Source organism: Salmo salar, chromosome 03, assembly GCF_965601325.2.
Source record: "Salmo salar chromosome 03, fSalSal1, whole genome shotgun sequence".
Taxonomy (NCBI): domain Eukaryota; kingdom Metazoa; phylum Chordata; class Actinopteri; order Salmoniformes; family Salmonidae; genus Salmo; species Salmo salar.
This window is the reverse complement of record NC_138293.1, coordinates 10,758,895-10,786,109: the sequence shown is the minus strand read 5'-3', so window position 1 is coordinate 10,786,109 and position 27,215 is coordinate 10,758,895. Positions and strand designations below refer to the sequence as shown.

Here is a 27,215-nt window from a genome sequence, read left to right as displayed (position 1 = left end):
AGATTGTGTAATAATTTACTTAATGCCTTCAGTATAATGCTTTATATCTTGTTAGAAGTATGTATGAGCCTTTATAATGCCTTATTATAATGCCTTAAGATGACTTCCTATATGTTATTTCTCTCTATGTTGCTTTATTTTATTTATTTATTCTTTATTTAACTAGGCAAGTCAGTCAAGAACAAATTCTTTTTTACAATGACGGCCTACCAAAAAGCAAGGCCGGGGACAGGGGCTGGGATTAAAAATATATTTTTTTATAAAAAATATATATAGGAAAAAACACACACGACAAGAGAGACAACACAACACTACATAAAGAGAGATCTAAGACAACACCATAGCATGGCAGCAAAACATAACACAGCATGGTAGCAACACAACATGGTAGAAACACAACATGGTAGCAGCACAAAACATGGTAAAAACATTATTGGGCACAGACAACAGCACAAAGGGCAAGAGGTAGAGAGAACAATCGATCACACAAATCAGCCACAACTGTCAGTAAGTGTCCATGATTGAGTCTTTGAATGAAGAGATTGAGATAAAACTGTCCAGTTTGAGTGTTTGTTGCAGCTCGTTACAGTCGCTAGCTGCAGCGAACTGAAAAGACGAGCAACACATATTGCTTTATTTATTTATTTTACTAGGAAAGTCAATTAAGAACAAATTCTTATTTACAAAGACAGTCTAGGAACAGTGGATTAACTGCCTTGTTCAGGGGCAGAACGACAGATGTTTACCTTGTCAGCTCATACATTTGATCTCGCAACCTTTGGGTTACTGGCCAAACTCTCTAACCACTAGGCTACCTGCCACTTTAAGGTCCACGTAGGTTTTTAATTCAGGGTCAGAACAGTTCAAATGCGTTTAAGTTCTAGAAATTGTCGGGGAGGTACTCAGATCCAGACTCGGAGAAGAAACTAACTTCAGCCGGCCTGACGTAAGCGTTTGGCCAGAGCAAGGAGTCTGGGTAACCAACCAGGTAATGGAGATAGTACTCTGTAGAGAGCAGTTACTGCTGATTTCTGAGAAGGGACCATTCATTCAATTTATGATCATAAGAATGAATATAATTTGCTTATAGTTTATGATTCCAAGGCCTACACAAGGTAAGCCAATCTTTTATCTCATAAACCGTGTATTCATGGTCTCACTGGAAATATACAGAGTATTGGTCTCACTGGAAATACACAGAGTATTGGTCTCACTGGGAATCCATTGGTTCTAGCATGGCTGGATAGTAACCACCAGAGGTCACATGGTTTGGTTCAGTTTCCTCTAGCAGCTCATCTCCAGCCATTCTACATATTTGATCTATTCCAGTACTAGACACCTGGGTGGTGTTCATCAGACACAATGAAAACACTGGAACAGGGAGAGACTAGACACCTGGGTGGTGTTCATCAGACACAATGAAAACACTGGAACAGGGAGAGACTAGACACCTGGGTGGTGTTCATCAGACACAATGAAAACACTGGAACAGGGAGAGACTACTATGAGAAAGACAGTTTAGTTCACAGTCTTGAAACATAAAAAAAAAAACGTTTTCCTTGTGTGCTGTAATGAGTTAGGTAAGGTTGTATGGGGTCAAAATAATCTTGAGCTCATGGTCAGGGGCTCAAGTCAAAAGGTCATAAGGTTCAGCAGCATTAGAGGTCCACTTGGTCCTAAAACCCAGTTCCAATATTTTTCAAATGCATCCTCCTTTGTTTCATCCTTCCTTCCTTGACATAGTCACTAATATAACACAGTTGGATTATACCACATCTTACAGATCATGTCAGATAAGTGTTTACTTCGAATAATACGATAAAAAAAATAACAAACTAAAAACTTTATTTGCACATCTGTCCAACCACCGGACAGAGAGAATGAGATACTATTGAGAGGTCAGACATCAGAGGCAGGCACAGGGCTTTGGTTAGTAGCACCAGAGGTCCCGTCTGTGCGCCCACCGAACTGTGGGTGGGTGCTGTCCTACGAGCCTCAGGGATTGCCATACCAGTTCATGGAGCGTTTCAGCGCCTGTTCCCAGCTCTGCAGAATGGGTGTGTACTCGCCCTCCGTGCCCCCATCACCCATTCTGTACAAATTCCGGGGTAGGAAGACTCGGTCAGTGCGCTGTAGTTTCTTCAGCTCCTCCTGACTCTTCCAGAAGCCTAGAGAGAGAGGCAGCGCGCGAGAGAGAGAGAGAGAGAGAGAGAGAGAGAGAGAGAGAGAGAGAGAGAGAGAGAGAGAGACAGCGCGAGAGAGAGAGAGAGAGAGAGAGAGAGAGGCAGCGCGAGAGAGGCAGCGCGAGAGACGCAGCGCGAGAGAGGCAGCGCGAGAGACGCAGCGCGAGAGACGCAGCGCGAGAGAGGCAGCGCGAGAGAGGCAGCGCGAGAGACGCAGCGCGAGAGAGGCAGCGCGAGAGAGGCAGCGCGAGAGAGAGAGAGAGAGAGGCAGCGCGAGAGAGAGAGAGAGAGAGGCAGCGCGAGAGAGAGAGAGGCAGCGCGAGAGAGAGAGAGGCAGCGCGAGAGAGAGAGAGAGAGAGGCAGCGCGAGAGAGAGAGAGAGAGAGGCAGCGCGAGAGAGAGAGAGAGAGAGGCAGCGCGAGAGAGAGAGAGGCAGCGCGAGAGAGAGAGAGAGAGAGGCAGCGCGAGAGAGAGAGAGAGAGAGGCAGCGCGAGAGAGAGAGAGAGAGAGGCAGCGCGAGAGAGAGAGAGAGAGAGGCAGCGCGAGAGAGAGAGAGAGAGAGGCAGCGCGAGAGAGAGAGAGAGAGAGGCAGCGCGAGAGAGAGAGAGAGAGGCAGCGCGAGAGAGAGAGAGAGAGAGGCAGCGCGAGAGAGAGAGAGAGAGAGGCAGCGCGAGAGAGAGAGAGAGAGAGGCAGCGCGAGAGAGAGAGAGAGAGGCAGCGCGAGAGAGAGAGGCAGCGCGAGAGAGAGAGAGAGAGGCAGCGCGAGAGAGAGAGAGAGAGAGGCAGCGCGAGAGAGAGAGAGGCAGCGCGAGAGAGAGAGAGAGAGTCAGCGCGAGAGAGAGAGAGAGAGGCAGCGTGAGAGAGAGAGAGAGGCAGCGCGAGAGAGAGAGAGGCAGCGCGAGAGAGAGAGAGAGAGGCAGCGCGAGAGAGAGAGAGAGGCAGCGCGAGAGAGAGAGAGAGGCAGCGCGAGAGAGAGAGGCAGCGCGAGAGAGAGAGAGAGACAGCGAGAGAGACAGCGCGAGAGAGAGAGAGACAGCGAGAGAGAGAGAGAGACAGCGAGAGAGACAGCGCGAGAGAGAGAGAGGCAGCGCGCGAGAGAGAGAGAGACAGCGAGAGAGAGAGAGAGAGAGACAGCGAGAGAGAGAGAGAGAGACAGCGAGAGAGACAGACAGCGAGAGAGACAGACAGCGCGAGAGAGAGACAGCGCGAGAGAGAGACAGCGCGAGAGAGAGACAGCGCGAGAGAGAGACAGCGCGAGAGAGAGACAGCGAGAGAGAGAGAGAGAGACAGCGAGAGAGAGACAGCGCGAGAGAGGCAGCGAGAGAGAGAGAGAGAGAGAGAGAGAGAGAGTCAACAGGGGGAGACTAAGTTTCTATTGCAGTGATTCCAAACCTCTCCTCTAGACTCCAGCCGTTCAATGTATTTGATCTACTCGAGAACGAACAACATTTACACTGTCTGTCTGTAAAAACGACTGCCCAAGCAAACATATACCTTATTCTGCAAGCCTCGGTCTACCTAGTCCTACCTTTATACGCATCAGGACTTAATACCATTCTGGAAGATCTACCTGCACTGCAGGTTCTATAGAATAGAGTACATAGAAGATATCACTATTCACCAATACAGGTATCAGATATTCCTTCATCCCTCTAATGGTTAAGGTAAGGATGTGTATGGACGTTTGTATATGTGGCGTGTATGTGTGTATCATATCCAATGTCCTTGTATCCTTGTGTGTGTGTGTTCATGTCGAGTGTGTGTGTGTGTGTGTGTGTGTGTGTGTGTGTGTGTGTGTGTGTGTGTGTGTGTGTGTGTGTGTGTGTGTGTGTGTCGTACCAACTCCCAGTCCTGCAACGAAGGCTGCCCCCAGGCAGGACATTTCGTGTTGGATTGGCCGAGCGACCTTCCTGCCAAACAGGTCCGCCGTCAGCTGCATGACAAAGTCATTGGTACAAATGCCACCGTCCGCCCTGCATACACAAACAAATAATAATCAGACACACACCTCAGAATATATAAATACCTTTGCACACACACACCAAACATTGAGGATTCATGATTGATTGAGATATATATATATATATATACATACACACACACACAAAGGTATGTGGACACCCCTTCAAATTAGTATTTCAGCCACACCTGTTGCTGACAGGTGTATAAAGTCGAGCACATAGCCATGCAATCTCCATAGACAAACATTGGCAGTAGAATGGCCTTACTGAAGAGCTCAGTGACGTTCAACATGGCACCGTCATAGGATGCCACCTTTCCAACAAGTCACTTCATCAAATGTCTGCCCAGCTAGAGCTGCCCAGGTCAACTGTAAGTACTGTTATTGTGAAGTGAATACGTCTAGGAGCAACAACGGTTCAGCCGCGAAGTGGTAGGCCAAACAAGCTCACAGAACGGGACCGCAGAGCGCTGAAGTGCGTAGCACGTAAAAATTGTCTGTTCTCGGTTGCAACACTCACTATTGAGTTCCAAACTGCCTCTGGAAGCAACGTCAGCGCAAGAATTGTTCGTCGGGAGGTTCATAAAATGGGTTTCCATGGCCGAGCAGCCAAACACAAGCCTAAGATCACCATGCGCAATACCAATGCTATCTGCCCCAATGTATAGTGCCAACAGTAAGGTTTGGTGGAGGAGGAATAAATGGGGTTGTTTTTCATGGTTTGGGCTAGGCCTCTTAGTTCCAGTGAAGGGAAATCTTAACACTACAGCATACAATGACATTCTAAACGTTTCTGTGCTTCCAACTTTGTGGCAACAGTTTGGGGAAGGCCCTTTCCTGAGGTTTGTGTTTGGTTTTAGCCAGACATAAGGGGACCCATCTCGTTCAAAAAGTGGACAAAAGTTAGCTAAAAAAGCACCTGGAAGCACCATGTCTTGCTGGGTCATGCAGCAAGACATGATCCAAAGCACACAATAAAGTCTACGCGAAAATGGCTAAAAAGCAACACATTTGAAGTTTTGGAACGGCCTAGTCAAAGTCCAGACCTAATCCCAATTGAGATGTTGTGGCAGGACTTGAAACGAGCAGTTCATGCTTGAAAACCCACAAATGTTTCTGAGCTAAAGCAGTTCTGCATGGAAGAGTGGGCCAAAATTCCTCCACAGCAACGTGAGAGACTGATCAACAACTACAGGAAGCATTTGGTTGGAGTCATTACTGCTAAAGGTGGCTCAACCAGTTATTGATTGAAAGGGGGTAAATACTTTTTCACAGCTTTTTCACGGCACTGTAGAGAGATCAGTAAAATCAGTAACAATCAACGATCAATACCACAATACATCAACACCATCTAAAGAATGGTTTGAGATGATCTGAAATGTTTGGGGAATAATCCACTGTAGACCTACCTGATCTTCCTGATGGGAATGTGTGTTTCTCTAAGCATCGTCTCATAGAGCTGCTTGTTCCTACGAAATGGCACACACACACACACACACACACACACACACACACACACACACACACACACACACACACACACACACACACACACACACACACACACACACCCAGAGTGTATACTATCTTCAAATATACACGGTGGACAGTTTGTTATTAGGTACATCACCCAGCTCACGAAAATGGATCAATCCTACAAAAATGAGTCACGTGGCCTGCTATATAAAGCAGGCAGACAGGCATCCAGTTACTGTTTGATTGAACGTTAGAATGGGTAAAACGAGTGACCTACTTTCAGAGTGGTATGATCGTCGTTGCCAGACATTGAGACTTGTCCCGAAGCCACTCCTGCATTAACTTGGCTGTGTGGTTGGGTCATTGTCTTGTTGGAAGGTGAACCGTCGCCTTTTGGCAAACTCCAAGTGGGCTGTCATGTGTCTTTTACTGAGGAGTGGCTTCTGTCTGGCCACTCTACCATAAAGGCCTGATTGGTGGAGTGTTGCAGAGATGGTTGTCCTTCTGAAAGTTTCTCCCATCTCCACAGAGGAACTCTGGAACTCTGTCAGAGTGACCATCGGGTTCTTGGTCACCTCCCTGACCGAGGCCCTTCTCCCCCAATTACTCAGTTTGGCCGGACGGCCAGTTCTAGGAAGAGTCTTGGTGGTTCCAAAACTTCTTCCATTTAAGAATGGAGGCCACTGTGTTCTTGGGGATCTTCAATGCTGCAGACATTTTTTGGTACCCTTCCCCAGATCTGGAGCTCTACGGACAATTCCTTTGACCTCATGGCTTGGTTTTTGCTCTGACATGCACTGTGAACTGTGGGACTTTATATAGACAGGTGTGTGCCTTTCCAAATCATGTCCAATCAATTGAATTTACCAGGGTCTGAATAATTATTTAAATAAAAGGTATTTATGTTTTTTATTTGTAATACATTTGCCAAAATTTCCCAAAAACGTTTTTTTTTTGTTTTGTCCGTTTTGAGGTATTGTGTAGATTGCTGACGAAAATTTTGAACTTAATACATTTTTAGAACAAGGCTGTAACTTAACAAAACGTGGAAAAGGTGAAGGGGTCTGAATACTTTCGGAAGGCACTGAACCTTCAGATAGATTACTTATTACTAGTTTGGTCTTCAAAACACCATTTTGTCCCTTGTGCACGCATTCATTTCACAATTAATTCATTCTTTTTTATCGATAAATTCAGAATTGATATTAATAACTTGACCAACATCAGCACAAACTCTCAAGCAAACACACTGACCTAAATGCAACAGACTCCAGAATGGCTCGGACCAGGTGACTCTTGGTTGTGGATGGTTTTAGGCCCATGAAAGAGGCGCATGCTTTGGGATCGTTTAAAGGAGCCTGGTGAACAACACACAAACACGTTAAACATACATAGTGAGGACACAACACTAACACACCATAGCTAGGGCCCTATAAAATCTACGATGTGGAGAACGCGGACAGAATCACGGAATCTAGACATTCAAATGGATTTCAACAATATTCAACTAAATGTATCAAATTTATTTTCAAAATGAATTAACTTGCCCAAGTTAGTCATGAGACATCAACAAAATGCAACAGTGATTTGTATTGTCCTGCAACGACACAGCAATGTGTGTGTGGGTGGGGTACACGCGTATGTCTAAACTTTGTGTAGCCGATAGCGATGATGCTAATGATAACCTTCTGCTAGCAGAGATAGAAAGGCTTTCCTAAAAACCTCCTCAGTTAAATGTGAACTACAACGTAGTCTATATGCCTACCTGGCAGAACGAGATAAGTATTATTTGCATCAATCCAGCGGCCATTTGTTTTGCAAACTCTGCAATCACATGAGCGCTACAGAAACACAGCTAGCCAAACAACGGTTTCTGGCTGCTGCACACTTCCATTAAAGGGTAACTACACCGAAAAATCTAAATGTATTGTATTTTTACATAGACCTGAAAAGTGGTCTCCTGATATGGTTTAAGCATTGTTGTGGACATAGAAAAACAACAAAATTGGATGTTCTATTAAAAAAGTGTGATTTTAAAAGGCAAAACCAGAAAAAACGGAAACCTGTAAATACATGACTGAGAAAAGGGAATTTGGGAAAACACTAAACGGAATCAGGCAAAACATTGTACTGATTTTATAGAGCCCTACATACACACACACACACACACACACACACACATATATATATATATATATATAAATAAGTAACAAAACCCAAGAGCATATATAAACACCATTTCACACACATAAACAAAGGCATATACACAAAATTATTCCAGCAAGTTTTGGGAGCGTAAACTCACATGAAATGAAACAAGAGACAAACTTACAAAAGCTGGTTGCACAAAGGTAGGCAGAGAAGGAAAAGACAACGTTATGACAACACTATTGTGACAACACTGTTGACACATTAATGATGACACTACTACCAAGGTCACCCAGAAACGCCCACAAAACCACAAACTCATAGTCTGATGGCACACCCAACTGTCATTAACACGCTCACTGTGAAACCAATACACAGTATACGTGTGTGTGTGTGCGCGCGCATCTGTGCAAGCGAACACACACACACACACACACACACACACACACACACACACACACACACACACACACACACACACATCAATCATTCCTGTGCGCATACACACACACTCACCTGCAGGCCACTAAACGAGGGAACGAAGCACACACCGTCTGAGTTGGCCACACTGCTGGCCATGGCATCTGTCTCCCGTACATCTGAGAACAGCTCTGGAACAACACAACTGATGTCACTTCCTCTGACATCACTAAACTATGGGATAAATATGAACTTATATGCACGTTGTGTTTTCATGCCCTTTTTCTATCAAATATCAATATATGAATCAATATCAATCAATATCAATATATGAATTACACATGGTTGGTGTCTTTCCCCTTACTTGTGAGAATATCCTAATTACAGAGCTCCTGGATTGTTGCCAAATAGGCATCATGCCAGTGGTCAGACTCACCCAGCTCCTGTGCCCACTTAATGGCTGTGCCAGTGTCTGCTGCATTGCCCTCTGCTAGATACACCACCTCTGGGCCGATCTTCCACCCCACAACAGGGTAGAGACCTGTACAAACAACAGATTTCCATGACAATCTGGGACAATGTCTGAACTGCATACTTTTTTGTAAAAGTGTCTTATTCATTGATATTGCTGTTTACTGAGCTAGAGGGAATATACCCTCCAAAAAATATTTGTGAAAAGAACAACAAAATGAAAAGACTGGGAATCTGAGTGGTATGTACTACAAAAGCAAGTTCGATCTTCTCTGGGTTTCTAAAGCTAACTAGCTTCAGTTAGCTTCACATTCCTTCTCAGGCTTCATCTGTACTACGATGGTGGATAATGCTCGTCCGCCTGTCGCCAGCTCTAGCAGGCTTGGTAACTGCGCGTGCATGTTACACGCGTCTAGTCGAACCCCGAACTCTTCATTGAGACAATGCTGAAACATCAATCCATGGAGGAGTCAGTGCTATATTTTTCATTTGTGCCAAAAATCTTAATGAAAGAGAAGTTATATTGAAAATTCAGCAGGCGGTGGTGTGAAAACGGCTTTTAGAAGGGCCGTCTTTATTTAAGTTATTGTTAAATGCCGTCTTTGGTGTGGTTATGAATGCACAAGCACCTTTGATCCCACTGCTATTGATAAAATAAGCTAATTGTATGGTCATACAAACGTTTTAGTACGGTGCATGAAGTTTCAAATGCATTCTGTCATTACTAAATGTGTACTGTGATAGGTGTTTTTTTTTTTAAATAGTCATGTTAAAACACCTAACAAAAACATTGGATTCATAAAATATTTAATCAGTCGTCTTCCTCAAATTAATAAACTTGGTGAGATTTCATTGGTCCTCAACTCTTTAAACGACACTTCATTCTGGATAAATGGAGTTAGCCCTGACTTAGCCTGCCCCGAAGGAGGTTCGTTCTGAAGGATTCGCTGCCATAGAAATGTACCTGTCTAAAAGGTGAGACACTTTCGTGGTACCAGTAATCCCGAGTTGAACTCATGAGTTGACCAAAGTTACCTCGTTAACTCCTCAAACCTGATTCATAGAATAGGCTCAGGGGTTAAAGCAACAACAACAAAAATCCCACATCAAACTTTAGTCGATCTCAGATCGACTGTCCGGGGCCAAATTAACCTCCACTTTAATGTGAGAAAATCATGACCATCATGCTTTTAGGTAAAGAGGATCATTTTGAACATGTATTTGACCAATTCCAGTCCCCTTGTTTAGGGGGGACCAGGGTCCTCCCCTGGATAATTCTCCCAAGGAGCTCAGAAATGGTCCCAATAACATATTGGTAAAAATTATTAACATATTGGATATAGCCTATGCATGGTCTATATTATCAGATGTGCTTTTAGCAATACGCATTATCACCTGTTGCCCAAGGATGAAGAATAGTGGCTATAAAATGTACATAGACTGAAGCATGGGGCTTTTGTCCATTTGCATTTACCCCACTGGACACAACATCCTAATTGTTATTATTATTAATAATAATAATTCTTATTTTATTATAAATATATAAGTAATGATAAATTATTATTCACTTGAAAAATTCACACAAGAAAAGTTTATATTATAAATTATACAATGGGTGGGTCTAATCCTGAATGCTGATTGGTTAAAAGCGCATTCCAGCCAGTGTCTATTCCACAAGTTACCACCGGCTAAATCTATGATGTTAAAATGCCTATTTACTTTATTCCATCTGACTGCACAATCCACTGTCATCAGCCCAGCCAGGCAATTTATGAACTTGATCTGCACTATAAAAAGCATCTAGACATTAAATCACATTTCTTTTAAACTAACATTTAGTTTCAACAGCAGAGATTAGTATAAACCTTTCTGTCTGTCTCTTCAACATTTTAAACATTGTTTCAATATTTAAATTTGATCTCCAGCTGTCCCATAGTAATGAAAGTGTCGGGGTCGGGAGTCGGGACAAGACAGACTGGCAGGAAGCCAGTCGAAATCATGAATAAGCTGGCATTATTTTTATGGATATATACACAAAAGAAATGTCAATTGAAAAAAGGTCAAATGAATTGCAGCTAGTTCGCAGCCTTTCCAGCTTCAGTTTGAAGTGATCGTGTTAGCTGTGTTATTGGCTAGCTCCTCTGAACAACAATGTCCTGACAAGTGAGCACATTTTCTATGCTAGGCAAAATCATCACTAGAACACAGCTTTAAAAAAATGCAAATGCGGCTACTTCGCTGCTATTCTGGCTTTTTGACGTGACTAAGTTAGCCGTAGCTAGCTAGCAAGCAAGAGATAAGAACGTTGCCAGACCGTTCTAAATGTTCCATTGCCATACTAACGACTGGGTCGCGTCCATAGATACAGAACAAAAAGACTGAACAACTGGGTCGCGTCCAGGCCGGCTGGCAACCGAACCGATAGAACGATCGACCAGCCGGCCTGGGTAGCAACCCTAGATTTGTGTCAGGACTATATCTTGTGGAAGAATGAAATAGTATGAATAAATTCATCAAAATAGTTTTGAATGAAAATATGTAAAATCATTATTTTAACATCTTGCTAACCCGTTGTATAAAAGTGATAATGCCCTCAAAGCCTGTGTTTGGAGAATATAGTGGTACGGTTTGCCGGCCCTCGATTTTGTCTCGGGCCTAACAACACCCGTGCCAATATATCCTCCAAACACCGGCTTCGAGGGCATTATCACTTAAGTTATTGCCCCTTTAAATTGGAACTGACTGAATTTTAGCAACATAAAATCTTATTAAAATCTGTTTATATACACCACCAGGAAGAATATTACACTACTTTTGTACATTTTCTGACAAGCAAGAACTTAGATATGGTCATTTTCACATTTTCAGAAATTCTTAGAATGTTTAGGAATTACTTAAACTAAGACATTTGTGAAAATTCTATAGCAATATAGAGTGAGAAAGTGGCCGTGCGTTTGGACAATTAATAGACACTAGTGTAAATAAAACCGAATCAAAACATCCGTCTCATCCGGGACCGGAGTCAACACAGACCAATGTGCCATAGTCAATCAGAGGTACAGTAGGCCTATATGCAAAAAAGCCATTTACCACAAGGGTCTGCCATTATTCACTTTGAACTGGATTGTGGGTATTTACAGGCAGGTGCAACAGCGCGACTTTAGATAATTTGAACGCATTCCGCAAAAGCCACAAAATACACTTACAGTGCCTTCGGAAAGTATTCCCTTGACTTTTCCCACATTTTCTTATGTTACCGTCTACTTCTAAAAATGATTACATTATTTTTGCTTTATTCTCATCAATCTACACACAATACCCCATAATGACAAAGCAAAAACAGGTTTATATAAGTATTCAGACCTTTTACTCAGTACTTTGTTGAAGCACCTTTGGCAGTGATTACAGCATCGACTCTTCTTGGGTATGACGCTACAAGCTTGGCACACCTTTACTTGGGGAGTTTCTCCCATTATTCCCTGCAGATCCTCTCAAGCTCTGTGAGGTTGGATGCCCCCCTCAGATTATTTTGTATTGCAGATCTACACTGATCTCTCCAGAATCCAATGTGATGGAGAACTTTAACCCTTTCATAGGGCTCTGGACTGAGTTTATATCTGTGAATAACCCTGCTTACAGTTTAGAATCTGGTGTGTTAGAGCAGGGATGGAACAAAAGCCAGTAGCTCATAAGGAGGATTTTTACCAGACCCGACTTAGCCCTTGTGTCCATGAATGAGTGAGTGTGTAGGCCTGATTGCATATTGACTTTGAGGGCCAATTTCCTAGTCATAGATGAAGTATAACGCTCGGCTAAAAAGCTATTTCAGTGGAGATTTCCCCATTGAGCATACTTCTCATACTGAGGGTGATGATACGTGAGACCATGTTCATCTCTGGGGCAGGATGTAGCCTCTAGCTAGCTATGTGGGACTATGTCCATATCTGAGTCATGATGAAGCCAAAGATTTGAATAACTAAGCCAAGATAGACCACAGCCTGTCATTTCCAATGGCAGCAAATCAATCCTAGTGGGCAGAACAAGCAAGGGAGTGGGCAGAGCCAAGCATGAGCTAGCGAGAGCCTATTGGCACGTTCCAGCATGTATTTCCATTAGGGAACGCCTACTCTGTGAAGCGCGCGTGTACACTAACTCAATTCGCCCTTGCACTTTGGCAAAGGGTAAAGTCTACAAAACTTAGTCCACTCTGTTTGTAACAGATTCTAGTTTTGGAAACAGAAAACTGTATTGAGATCAAATGTTTCATTGATTAAAAAATGTGCAGAACGTCAGCCACATTTCTACATCCGGTGAAATATCTGTCTCGTAGTTCTGTGATCTGTGATGAAGCCTATAGTTAGCTACGTACCGGTCACAGACGTGTGTGGCTTGCTCCCAGTGTTGATGTTCATGAAGGTGCCCGTTCCCATGGTGATCTTCACATCCCCGATGTCGAAGCAGCACTCACCAAACATGGCCGCCTGCTGGTCTGCCATCTACAGGGTGAGAGGTAACAGATTTATGACCCCAAATCCTAACCTTAACCATTAGGGGGATACATCCTACTCCAACCAATCAATATGTAGGTCTTTATCTACACATGTTATAACTCAAATCAATATGTACAGTACCAGTCAAAAAAGTTTGGACCCACCTAATCATTCAAGGGTTTTTCTTTATTTTTACTATTTTCTACATTGTAGAATAATAGTGAAGACATCAAAAAACTATGAAATAACACATATGGAATCATGTAGTAACCAAAAAAATTGTTAAACAAATCAAAATATATTTTATATTTCAGATTCTTCAAAGTAACCACCATTTGCCTTGATTCGCTCCTGAGTGGCGCAGCGGTCTAAGGCACTGCATCTCAGTGCTAGAGGCGTCACTACAGACCCTGTTTTGATCCCGGGCTGTATCACAACCAGCCGTGAAAAAAGTGTTGTGGTCAGATGAGACCAAAATGGAGCTCTTTGGCATCAACTCAACTCGCCATGTTTGGAGGAGGAGGAATGCTGCCTATGACCCCAAGAACAACATCCCCACCGTCAAACATGGAGGTGGAAACATTATGCTTTGGGGGTGTTTTTCTGCTAAGGGGACAGGACAACTTCACCGCATCAAAGGGACGATGGACGGGGCCATGTACAGTCAAATCTTGGGTGAGAACCTCCTTCCCTCAGCCAGGGCATTGAAAATGGGTCGTGGATGGGTATTCCAGCATGACAATGACCCAAAACACATGGCCAAGGCGACAAAGGAGTGGCTCAAGAAGAAGCACATTAAGGTCCTGGAGTGGCCTAGCCAGTCTCCAGACCTTAATCCCATAGAAAATCTGTGGAGGGAGCTGAAGGTTCGAGTTGCCAAACGTCAGCCTCGAAACCTTAATGACTTGGAGAAGATCTGCAAAGAGGAGTGGGACAAAATCCCTCCTGAGATGTGTGTAAACCTGGTGGCCAACTACAAGAAACATCTGACCTCTGATTGCCAACAAGGGTTTTGCCACCAAGTACTAAGTCATGGTTTGCAGAGGGGTCAAATACTTATTTCCGTCATTAGAATGCAAATCAATTTATAACATTTTTCACATGCGTTTTTCAGGATTTTTTTGTTGTTATTCTGTCTCTCACTGTTCAAATAAACCTACCATTAAAATTATAGACTGATCATTTCTTTGTCAGTGGGCAAACATACAAAATCAGCAGGGGATCAAATACTTTACCTCACTGTATTACATTTACATTTTAGTCATTTAGCAGACGCTCTTATCCAGAGCGACTTACAGTAGTGAATGCATACATTTCATACATTTTTTTTCCCCCCGTACTGGTACTGTATACATTTTATGACCCCAATGAGTTTCCCTTCTTTCCCCTGTGGAATGTCCATGGTCCTCTCTTTGTTTAGCTATCCATCCTCTGGGCCTGACCCTGCTCTCTGATCCTAGGCAATGTCCTCTTATCTGATTAGGTCAACCTTTCTAAATTAGCATCCACACAGTTTCATGGCCTAAACTCCATTAATACTCACAGTAATCATTCACTAAACAGGATACAAACAAACTAGTTTAACTTGAAACATGTTACATTTGAACTAAATCCAGCAGTATCCTCTGCAGCAGAGGTAACTCTGGGTCTTCCTTTCCCGTGGCGATCCTCATGAGAGCCAGTTTCATAGCGCTTGGTTTTGCGACTGCACTTGAAGAAACTTTCAAAAGTTCTTGAAAATTTTCAAAATTGACTGCCCTTCATGTCTTAAAGTAAAGATGGACTGTCATTTCTCTTTGCTTATTTGAGCTGTTCTTGCCATAATATGGACTTGGTCTTTTACCAAATAGGGCTATCTTCTGTATACCACCCCTACCTTGTCACAACACAACTAATTTGCTCAAACGCATTAAGAAGGAAATAAATTCCACAAATTAACAAGGCACACCTGTTAATTTAAATGCATTCCAGGTGACTACCTCATGAAGCTGGTTGAGAGAATGCCAAGAGTTTGCAAAGCTGTCATCAAGGCAAAGCGTGGCTAATTTGAAGAATCTCAAACATAAAATATAAACCCTTTTTCTGGTTACTACATGATTCCATGTGTTATTTCATAGTTTTGATGTCTTCACTATTATTCTGCAATGTTGAAAATAGTAAAAAAATTAAAAGAAAAAAATAAAGAAAAACCCTGGAATGAGTAGGTGTGTACAAACTTTTGACTGGTACTGTTGGTCTTTATCTAGACATGTTATAACTCAATCAATGTGTAGGCCTTTACCCCAAATAAATGACGGGATTTACATCATCCAATAAACTACTAACTGAGATTTTTGGGTGATCTGTCGAACAGTGAACTGTCGAACAGTGATCTACGCAGAAAATGTAAGTGTTCATTGAAAAACCTACTTTGGTCAACTAAAACAGAGAAGATATTTGCAGTGTGTATTTAACAGTGAAACGTTTACCTTGAGTCCATAAACCAAGGTCCAAATGGCCAGTTACATTGAAACAAACACACAACTGCTTTCAAAATATTCCCTTCGATCTACATTCATGCTCAGTATCAGTCGTTATCACATGTATTTTTTATTTAACTAAGCAAGTCAGTTAAGAACAAATTCATATTTACAATGACGGCCTAGGAACAGTGGGTTAACTGCCTTGTTCAGGGGCAGAATGACAGATTTTTACCTTGTCAGCTCGGGGATTCGATCTAGCAACATTTTGTTTACTGGCCCAACGCTGTAACCACTAGGCTACCAATATATAGATGTAGTTACATGTCTTGCTTTTTTTGTTGTTGGTGGGGGACATTGGTGGAGTCATTTTCAGATGAAGAGGGCAAAGAGCTTTGAACAACTGCTTCTTTACCGTGTCAAACAACGTTTTTTTAAATTTATTTAACCAGGCATGTCAGTTAAGAACAAATTGTTATTTACAATGACGGCCTACACCGGCCAAACCTGGACAACGCTGGGTCAATTGTGCGCCGCCCTCTGAGATTCCCAATCACGGCTGGTTGTGATACAGCCTGGATTCAAACCAGGGTGTCTGTAGTGATGCCTCTAGCACTGATATGCCTTAGACTGCTGCACCACCCAGGAGCCCTAATATATATATATATATAAAACCTGTGTGAAATCTTTGCTAATTTATCACAAAATAAGACTGAAATATCACATTTACATAAGTATTCAGACCCTTTACTCAATACTTTGTTGAAGCACCTTTGGCAGCGATTACAGCCTCGAGTCTTCTTGGGTATGACGCTACAAGCTTGGTACACCTGTATTTGGTGGAGTTTCTCTAATTCTTTTCGCTGAAGATCCTTTCATGCGTTGTCAGGTTGGATGTGGAGCGTTGCTACACTGCTACATTCAGGTCTCTCCAGAGATGTTCGATCGGGTTCAAGTCCTGGCTCTGGCTGGGTCACTCAAGGACATTCAGAGACTTGTCCCGAAGCCACTCCTGTGTTGTTTTGGCCCTGTGCTTAAGGTCGTTGTCCTGTTGGTAGGTGAACCGTCGCCCCAGTCTATAGTCCTGAGCGCTCTGGAGCAGGTTTTCATCAAGGATCTCTCTGTACTTTGCTCCAGTCATCTTTCCCTCAATCCTGACTAGTCTCCCAGTCCCTGCCGCTGAAAAACATCCCACAGCATGATGCTGCCCCCCCCATACTTCACCGTAGGGATGGTGCCAGGTTTCCTCCAGACGTGATGCTTTGTATTCAGGCCAAATAGTTCAATCTTGGTTTCATCAGACCAGAGAATCTTGTTTCTCATAGTCGGAGAGTCCTTTAGGTGCCTTTTGGCAAACTCCAGGCGGGCTGTCATGTGTCTTTTACAGAGAAGTGGCTTCTGTCTGGCCACTCTACCATAAAGGCCTGATTGGTGGAGTGCTGCAGAGATGGTTGTCCTTCTGGAAGGTTCTGTCAGAGTGACCATCAGGTTCTTGATCACCTCCCTGTCAAGGCCCTTCTCCCCCGATTGCTCAGTTTGGCCGGGCGGCCAACTCTAGGAAGAGTCTTGGTGGTTCTAACCTTCTTCCAATTAAGAATGATGGAGGCCACTGTGTTCTTGTGGACCTTCAATGCTGCAGACATTTTTGGTACCCTTCCCCAGATCTGTGCCTCGACACAATCCTGTCTCTGAGCTCTACGGACAATTCCTTTGACATCATGGCTTGGTTTTTGCTCTGACATGCACTGTCAACTGTGGGACCTTACATAGACAAGTGTGTGCCTTTCCAAATCATGTCCAATCAATTGAATTTACCACAGGTGGACTCCAATCAAGTTGTAGAAAACATCTCAAGAATGATCAAAGGAAACAGGATGCACCTGAGCTCAATTTAAAGTCTCATAGCAAAGGGTCAGAATACTTATGTAAATAAGGGATTTCTGTTTTTAGCTTTAAATATATTTGCAAAAAAATTCTAAAAACCTGTTTCCGCTTTGTCATTATGAGGTATTGTGATGTCATTATGAGGTATTGTGTGGAGATTGATGAGGAAAAAATGTAATTGAATACATTTTAGAAGAAGGCGGTAACGTAACAAAATGTGGAAAAAGTGAAGGGGTCTGAATACTTTCTAAATGCACTATATTACCTGTGTGTGTATACATACATACATACATACATACATACATACATACATGCATACATACTGCACAAAAAAATAAAGGGAACACTTAAACAACACAATGTAACTCCAAGTCAATCACACTTCCGTGAAATCAAACTGTCCACTTAGGAAGCAACACTGATTGACAATAAATTTCACATGCTGTTGTGCAAATGGAATAGACAACAGGTGGAAATTATAGGCAATTATCAAGACACCCCCAATAAAGGAGTGGTTCTGCAGGTGGTGACCACAGACCACTTCTCAGTTCCTATGCTTCCTGGCTGATGTTTTGGTCACTTTTGAATGCTGGCGGTGCTTTCACTCTAGTGGTAGCATGAGACGGAGTCTACAACCCACACAAGTGGCTCAGGTAGTGCAGCTCATCCAGGATGGCACATCAATGCGAGCTGTGGCAAGAAGGTTTGCTGTGTCTGTCAGCGTAGTGTCCAGAGCATGGAGGCGCTACCAAGAGACAGGCCAGTACATCAGGAGACGTGGAGGAGGCCGTAGGAGGGCAACAACCCATCAGCAGGACCGCTACCTCCGCCTTTGTGCAAGGAGGAGCAGGAGGAGCACTGCCAGAGCCCTGCAAAATGACCTGCAGCAGGCCACAAATGTGTCTGCTCAAACGGTCAGAAACAGACTCCATGAGGGTGGTATGAGGGCCCGACGTCCACAGGTGGGGGTTGTGCTTACAGCCCAACACCATGCAGGACGTTTGGCATTTGCCAGAGAACACCAAGATTGGCAAATTCGCCACTGGCGCCCTGTGCTCTTCACAGATGAAAGCAGGTTCACACTGAGCACACGTGACAGACGTGACAGAGTCTGGAGACGCCGTGGAGAACGTTCTGCTGCCTGCAACATCCTCCAGCATGACCGGTTTGGCGGTGGGTCAGTCATGGTGTGGGGTGGCATTTCTTTGGGGGGCCACACAACCCTCCATGTGCTCGCCAGAGGTAGCCTGACTGCCATTAGGTACCGAGATGAGATCCTCAGACCCCTTGTGAGACCATATACTGGTGTGGTTGGCCCTGGGTTCCTCCTATTGCAAGACAATGCTAGACCTCATGTGGCTGGAGTGTGTCAGCAGTTCCTGCAAGAGGAAGGCATTGATGCTATGGACTGGCTCGCCCATTCCCCAGACCTGAATCCAATTGAGCACATCTGGGACAACATGTCTCGCTCCATCCACCAATGCCACGTTGCACCACAGACTGTCCAGGAGTTGGCGGATGCTTTAGTACAGGTCTGGGAGGAGATCCCTCAGGAGACCATCCGCCACCTCATCAGGAGCATGCCCAGGCATTGTAGGGAGGTCATACAGGCACGTGGAGGCCACACACACTACTGAGCCTCATTTTGACTTGTTTTAAGGACATTACATCAAAGTTGGATCAGCCTGTAGTGTGGTTTTCCACTTTAATTTTGAGTGTGACTCCAAATCCAGACCTCCATGGGTTGATAAATTGGATTTCCATTGATTATTTGTGTGTGATTTTGTTGTCAGCACATTCAACTATGTAAAGAAAAAAGTATTTAATAAGATTATTTCATTCATTCAGATCTAGGATGTGTTATTTTAGTGTTCCCTTTATTTTTTTGAGCAGTGTATAAATTACCTGTGTGTATATATATTACCTGTGTGTATATATATTACCTGTGTGTATATATATTACCTGTGTGTATATATCCCCTGTGTGTTTCTAGAAACATGTAATAAACAACTGATGCTAAGAATTAATGAGGTAAGTGGATATTTTGAAAGGTCATACTCCCACAAAGACAGCAGAATAACCTGAAGACACACTGACCTAGCATGGCTGGTGACGCAGACAAAACAAAGATACCATAAAGCCAAAAAGATAACAGACTCATTCCAGGATGTGGAGATAGTGATGCAAAGATGAGAGATACTCACAACAGACATAATAGGGATCGATACCCCAAAGATGGAGGGATCTGTCAAGCCAAAGCGGTGACTGGTGAAGCAGAAGGGGGAAGAGGAGATCATGTATGAATGAATAGGTATTATATATATGACAATAATAAATCAACATCTAATATGGCTTTATCGCTGTATCTAGATATCGCCTACTTAAACTGACTGGCCTAGTTAAATCAATTAAAAAGATATCAAGGAGAAGAGAACAAATAGACCATGCGTGATAGTAGTGGAGGCTGCTGAGTTCTGTCCTGTTGTATCTTACTTCACTGAACCAAGCATAGCTACGTTACAGCAGGATACAGAGGCTGCTGAGTTCTGTCCTGTTGTATCTTACTTCACTGAACCAAGCATAGCTACGTTACAGCAGGATACAGAGGCTGCTGAGTTCTGTCCTGTTGTATCTTACTTCACTGAACCAAGCATCGCTACGTTACAGCAGGATACAGAGGCTGCTGAGTTCTGTCCTGTTGTATCTTACTTCACTGAACCAAGCATAGCTACGTTACAGCAGGATACAGAGGCTGCTGAGTTCTGTCCTGTTGTATCTTACTTCACTGAACCAAGCATCGCTACGTTACAGCAGGATACAGAGGCTGCTGAGTTCTGTCCTGTTGTATCTTACTTCACTGAACCAAGCATAGCTACGTTACAGCAGGATACAGAGGCTGCTGAGTTCTGTCCTGTTGTATCTTACTTCACTGAACCAAGCATAGTCAGTGGAATAGTATCAAACACATGGAAACCACATATTTGATGTGTTTGATACCATTCCACTGACTATTACTGCAGCCATTATTATGACTGCAATCCACTGACTGCAATCTTGACAGAGAACCAACCTTATTCATTTAAAAGGGGAGACATGTGAGTCATGTGACCAGTATCATGTGACTCACCCAGTGTTCAGTACTTTGGGGAGGATGGAGAGAGGCAGCGAGACGAGACAGCAGAGGAATTCACTCCAGCACAACTGTAGGCAACGCACGCACAAAGACACAATTCTTCTCTATGAATTTTTGGGGGGAATTGCAATTTCAGTTTACTTCCTGGATTAACTGAATTTAAATGCAATTGACCCCAACCCTGATACAAAGTTATTACACATGTGAACAAGGAAAAACCCACCTGGTACGAATCAAACATCCCAGTGGCACTGGCATTAGAGTAGTCTGTGGCATGGACCAATCCTGGACTCGGTTAGAGAAGAGAGACAGATTTTATTTGTTTATTTAAAACAGGGACCATGTATAACAGACACTGAACCAGATTCTAACTAAAACAGCTCATTTTCAGCTGCAACTTGTCCAAGAACATTAATCATTAACTCATATTGCCTGCTTATTGTGATTTCAGAGGACACAGTACTGCAGTAGGACTGAGAAAAAGAAGACCTGCGTGTGTGTGTGTGTGTGTGTGTGTGTGTGTGTGTGTGTGTGTGTGTGTGTGTGTGTGTAGATCCAAAACCTTGTGACAATTCATAATTAACATGGAAACACACACACGCTTAAAAAGGAACATCTCACCTATTTTCAATGTTATATTGTCTTGGTGCATCTCTGCGTGACCTTTCATTTTTATTTGAGTTATTGGTGTTCAAGCAGGCAGAAATCCGACCGGTATGACGTAGCACCGTGGTAAAGTCTCTCTCACTACACTGGAAGTTCATAGGAATACGACTTTTAAAATCGCAAAAACATCTATCATACATGTCAGATTTCAATACTGGCCAATGGCATAATGCGGGAGGATGTTGTCTCTCGAACGAGTCATTGATCATATTTTTGCAATATTCCTACCTCGAGAAATGTGTAATTAAACAGAGGGTCCACTACTCGAGAAATGTGTAATTTTAACAGAGGGTCCACCACATTTATCCTATTTGTCTGCCTCTTCAGTCCAGGCTGCATTGTACATGTCAGACTCCACTGTGAGGCACATGGATCTGCAGGTTGAACATGGTGAGATTTTACACTCCTAAATTGATAGTACATTTTATTTAGGTTATTTTACAGCCAATTAGCTTCTTCACGTGCTGATGTTGACTTTGGCATTATTGTGTGTAGTTATATTTGCCAACAAGCTACTTAGCTAGCCAGCCAGCGCATAGAGAGCATTGGATTGTGGGTTTTGTTGCTACCAACCTTATTATAATGACAAAATGAAACATTTGTTCACAAAAAATATTGTTCTCGCATACTAGTGTTATTTAACACCGTAAATTATAGGAATGAGTGGTTTGGTGGATTTTCCCTTTAACACATCAGTATTTTGGGAAGCTTGAAGATACGGATTTGAACAGTTATAGAAAAAGGTGTATAGCTGGAGAGTTGGACTTCTGTTTCTGTTGGTTGAACATTAGATTTTTTTAAAAATTCAAATAAAGAATATACTTGAATTTCTCTGGCGTGTGTGCCATCCTTATCATAAACAAAGCTTAAAGATACACACACAATCAATTAGCTGAGAGATATACATGAATACTACTCGCACGTACAGGCTTGGGCAGTCACGTACTGTACGCGAACACACACGGGAATGGGGAAATCATACAACCTACCTTTTGTGAGCTTATAAAGCAACCAGGTGTCTATTGTCCCAAAGCAGCAGTTTCCCTCTGCTACTGCTTGACCTAACTGTGAGGGGTGAGGACATAGAGGAGAGGAAATATCACCGGCTGTGTCCCCCTTGTGTTCTCTTGCTCCCAATCACTTCCTAAAAGATCACATGCAAGGCTACTAAAAGAACTGGAGACCAGTGACTTTGTTCAGTAAAGACTATAATATTTCTGTATTATGATCTTATTGAAAAAGCCCAGCGTGCCTTTGGGTCATTAGTGTTTGAAGTGTTGCCAGGTAGGCTTTCACCACATCTGCCATCAGTAGCCTATATAGTTAGATTGTAGGTCAACAACAATTCAATGTAGGGCGATTCTAGGAAAAGTTTATCTCTGTCTACTATTGGCCGGTGTGCCAGTGATATTATTATAGCAGTACGTCCAATCAGAGTCCATGAAGGCCAGTCCTCATATGACATGTGTCCTGAGTCAGGGAGAACTGGGGTAGAAGTCATGTCACACAGTAGGCTGAGGAGTCAAGTTATAATACCAAAGGCCATTCATAGAGGCTCATTATTGTGTGATTCAGACATACCGTTGATAGAAACAGCAGAGGCCTTTCTGACCACAGAACGTCCTTTCTGACCACAGAACGTCCTTTCTGACCACAGAACGTCCTTTCTGACCACAGAACGTGCACACAAACCTCCCTCTCTCTCTCTCCCCAACATTCTCCTTCTCTGTCTCACACACACTAACACCCATTTGAACAGGTGCCAAGCTCTCACACATCACACCTAACTCCAACATACACACACCCTCCCCCGCCACACCCCTCCAAACACTTGAACTCCCTCTCTGCCACACACACACACACACACACACCTGTTTCCAGTGTTGAAGGGCCCAGGCCAGGCGGAAGGTGACGTGTTGGGTGGAGAAGACTATGAGGCTGGCCGCCTGAAAGCGCTTATTTTTGGACAGGAAGTGCAGCACCATCATAACGCCGTGGATCGCCTGCCATTGTCACGGACACAACACAGCCACAGTTATCATTACTATTTTGTTGAGTTTAGTTTTATATTTTGTATTAACAATAAGCTAAAAGCCAAATTGCATATACAAAAGTACAATCCAAATCAATGTTTTGATGTGATTTGCTTTGCTAGTAATAGCATTCTGTTTGGGATAGCAAAATGCAAGGCAAGTTATCATCATCATTACAAATAATAATCGGAGCCCAAAGATGGAGGCCCCTATTCTGTATTATCACAAGGTCTGCTGAACTATGACCTCTCTGTGACCTCAGACTAACCTTCATGGTGCAGGAGTTGTTCCAGGACCTCACCAGCTCCACTGCCCTCAAGTCCTGCCAGCTGATGAAGTTGTGAAAGGGAACTCCTGTTTTCCTGTGTGTGTGTGTGTGTGTGGAGAGAGAGAGATGTGAGGTGGGATATCATCACAGATACAAACATACTGTACTGTTGGTCTGTCCTGGGGATCAACAAGGGCCTGTATGAGTGCAGGCTTTTGTTCTAGCTAAGCAGTAACACGCTTGATTCTACTAAATCAACTAACCATAGTCTAATCGTGTTATTACTCCGCTGAAACAAAAGCCTGTGACCACACCGGCCCTCACAGGGTGACACTGCCCACCCCTGCTGTGTGTATTAACATCCAGGGTAGTTTGTACTCCCTAGACTGTACACTGTGGTTTTAGCCTATGTAAAATGTACCTGTCCCACGTGGTGAAGGTGCCTCTCTGAGTGGAGATGCCCAGGGTCTCCATCTGACACATCTGTAAACCTGAGTCTAAACCCAGGGAGAGACAGAGAACATACCCATCATTCATCAACGCTATCAGCAAGTGAACATTTGTGTGTTTGTGGCAGAAGTGATGCCCTACTAAAAACAGCTTGCCATCAAAACTACATTAGCATCAGACCTCCTAAAGTGTGGCTTTCCTTTTCTTAAAAAATATGGCAGAAGAAGGGAGAGAGAGAGAGAGAGATTCCCAGACCAAACTCCACCCCTGGGCTACCCATGGACCACCCCTGGCCCAGCAACCTGAGCAGAAGCCAGCAGACCCTGCAGCTGTACCCCAGGACCAGAATGCGCTACCACAGATAGAACAATGAGCCAGATATTTCACCGGCTGTATAAATGTGAAGCATCCGGTTGGCGTTTCTATTCCCTACCAAGAGATGCTGATGAGAGGAAGCGAACTGGCCAATGCAATCTGGATGAAGATGAAGCGAGATGGAATTTGGGTCGACATTCTGCTAATTTTCTCATCAATGAAACATTCGATCTCCATACAGTTTTCTGTTTCCAAATCTACAATCTGTAACAAACAGAGTGGACTGCGTTTTGTAGACTTCACCCTTTTGCCAAAGTGTCAAAAAAAATAGTTTTGTTTAGAAGGAGTGCATGGGAGAATTGAGTTGTTGCACACAAGCACTTCAGAGTCTGCGTTCCTGAACGTAAATATGCAAATAAATGCTAGAACACGCCAATAGAATCTCACTAGCTCAGACTTGGCTCTGCCCACCTCCTTGCTTGTTCTGCTCACTATCATTAATTTGCTTCCATTGGAAACAGCCGGTGATCTATCTTGGGTTAGTTATAAAAAATCTTTGACGCAACCCTGCCTTAGCCCAATCCCCACAGACCCTGCAGCTTTACTTCAGGACCAGAATGTGCTACCCTGCCTTAGCCCAACCTCCACAGAAACATAACACCCCAAGGGTTTGGAAGCCAGGGTCAGCCACAGTGCGGTGCCCCTGGAGCAGTTTTAAGGGGCCTAGCTCAAGGGTACAACAAGGGTACAGCATCTTGGATCTCTAGAACACCACAAGATTGGTTTCTGTTGGACATGATGAACTGATTCATGTTACATCCAAACCAGTGATCCTGTCTATAGATCTACCAATCTGGTTCCTGTTATAGCCAAACCAGTGACCCTGTCTATAGATCTACCAATCTGGTTCCTGTCACATCCAAACCAGTGACCCTGTCTATAGATCTACCAATCTGGTTCCTGTTACATCCAAACCAGTGACCCTGTCTATAGATCTACCAATCTGGTTCCTTGTCAACACCAAAAGGTTATAGAACCAAGAGTTATATTAGGACCAGGCCGGGCTATACATAAGATTAGGAATATCGTCCCCATCAGGAGTGCTTGACTTCAGGAACACACAGAAATGTAGTTCTGAAACCTAAATATAAACAGTAAGTGACAGCACCTATTCCAGTCCACTTCATGCACAGCCCATCAGGCAGTATGTATGAGAGACAGACATAGTGTGTGAAATGGTCAGTATTGAAGATCAAGTGTTCATAAAAGGGTAAATCATTTATCACAAAATTGTACAATATAGATCCACGTTTCTTCCTCACTCTTATACCTAACTCACACTCTGGGGCCTACCCAAACCATACTGGCCTTTCTGACACGCTTCCAGCAACTATGGTGGATGCTTAACCTGGCCAGCCCAGTACAGCTCGACTTGGCCCGGCCTAGTATTCACTTATTAGTTAATGACAATGATTGACTAGAGAGATCTCCAACACCTCAGTCTCTGATTCACCTATAAGGCAAGGATGAAAACCTGCGCAAACCCTAGAGGACTGGAACTATATCAGAAGAGGGCTAAATATGCCATGGTGGGCCTATCCATATGGAGAGGTGGGAAATGGTACAAACCTTGAACAGCACCATTCACCACCTTAACGAATCCTCTCCACAGCTCTTCCGGGTCCAACTCGACCAAGCCCGGTTCAGGATACAACAGATTCACCTATAAACATATCATACCAGTCAAATTGACAATGTGGAGATTATGCGTGCCAGAAACAAACATTACCAGAGTCCATATTCATTAAATCATTATAATTCATATTATTTAGCATGCCTAATTCGAAAGAAACTTAATTTCAATTTCTCATAGCTCTATTGAATCTAGCCTATCAAATACCTTGGTGATGCATGATCCTCGAATCTGGGCTTCCTTGTCGTAAACGTGACATCTAATCGATGTTGTCCCCACGTCCACAGAGAGAACGTAACTTTCTCTTTTTAATCCGTTCCTCCGAGTCTCCATAGTAACACGAGTTTGTCTTCAGCAACAGTTTGACCGGTTCCTCCTTCGGACCTTTGCCTCACATATCGTGAAAGCGATTGTCACAACCGTCTCCTCGCCCTATAGGCAGTAACACAGGGGTGGGCTGGAGAAGGCACCTGTCCCAAGTTGAATCCTTTCGACAATATAGAAATGTGAAAAACTGAAAGCATTTTTTAGTCCTTCTGCTCGTGGAGAAAGGTCACTTTTTTTATCGCGTGATTCATTGTTCAAATTCCAGTTATTCCGGTGACCATCCAATCCACGGAATATTGCGAAATACAGCATGCATCACAATTTCACAACAATTTAAAAGACACCCACCCAATTCAACCTGCCAAGGTTTTGGCGAAATGACATCTTAATTAGTTCACAGTACTTTCATAATTGCATAATGGTGTAGGCCTAATAAAACAATGTTGTGGGTGTGTGCGTTTCTCAAACTCAGTAGCGCAGTTTTCAAACCAAGAGGCGCAACATCACGTTAATTCCGGAAACAAGTCGAGAAGCAGATTCGAGACCAGACCGGGGGAGGGACAAGTCAATATGTGCGTTCGAGCGGAACACTTTTGTCAAATCGGTGACCATCGTTGTTCACATACCTTTCAAAGTGTGTTGCATTATAAAAAAATCTTCCGATTTGCGCCTACATGTCGACTGCATGAACTTTACAGAAATCATGTGATCAAAGGTCATGAAGTTTTGACTGCAAGTTTTCTGCAGTTGCCCTTCACCAACTTCATCCTGCAGCCATCGCCTGCATCGGGCTCCCGAGTGGCGCAGCGGTCCGATTTGCATTTTGGTGCTAAACGCGTC

At 43.5% G+C, this 27,215-nt stretch overlaps 1 protein-coding gene across 1 annotated transcript; it reads right to left on the bottom strand.

Annotated features, from left to right (window-relative positions):
- Nucleotides 1-628: 628 nt before the first annotated feature.
- Nucleotides 629-27,184, bottom strand: gk5 (glycerol kinase 5). The gene is made up of 16 exons (XM_014189232.3): nt 26,256-27,184; nt 25,985-26,078; nt 24,012-24,087; nt 23,591-23,684; nt 23,161-23,292; nt 22,279-22,354; nt 20,847-20,908; nt 20,618-20,691; nt 19,695-19,755; nt 13,027-13,153; nt 8,623-8,727; nt 8,283-8,377; nt 6,873-6,976; nt 5,552-5,611; nt 4,022-4,155; nt 629-2,168 (listed from the first exon to the last, which is right to left on the bottom strand). The coding sequence occupies exons 1-16, from the start codon at nt 26,379-26,381 to the stop codon at nt 1,996-1,998; spliced, it is 1,593 nt and encodes a 530-aa protein (XP_014044707.2). The 5' UTR covers nt 26,382-27,184; the 3' UTR covers nt 629-1,995.
- Nucleotides 27,185-27,215: the final 31 nt, after the last annotated feature.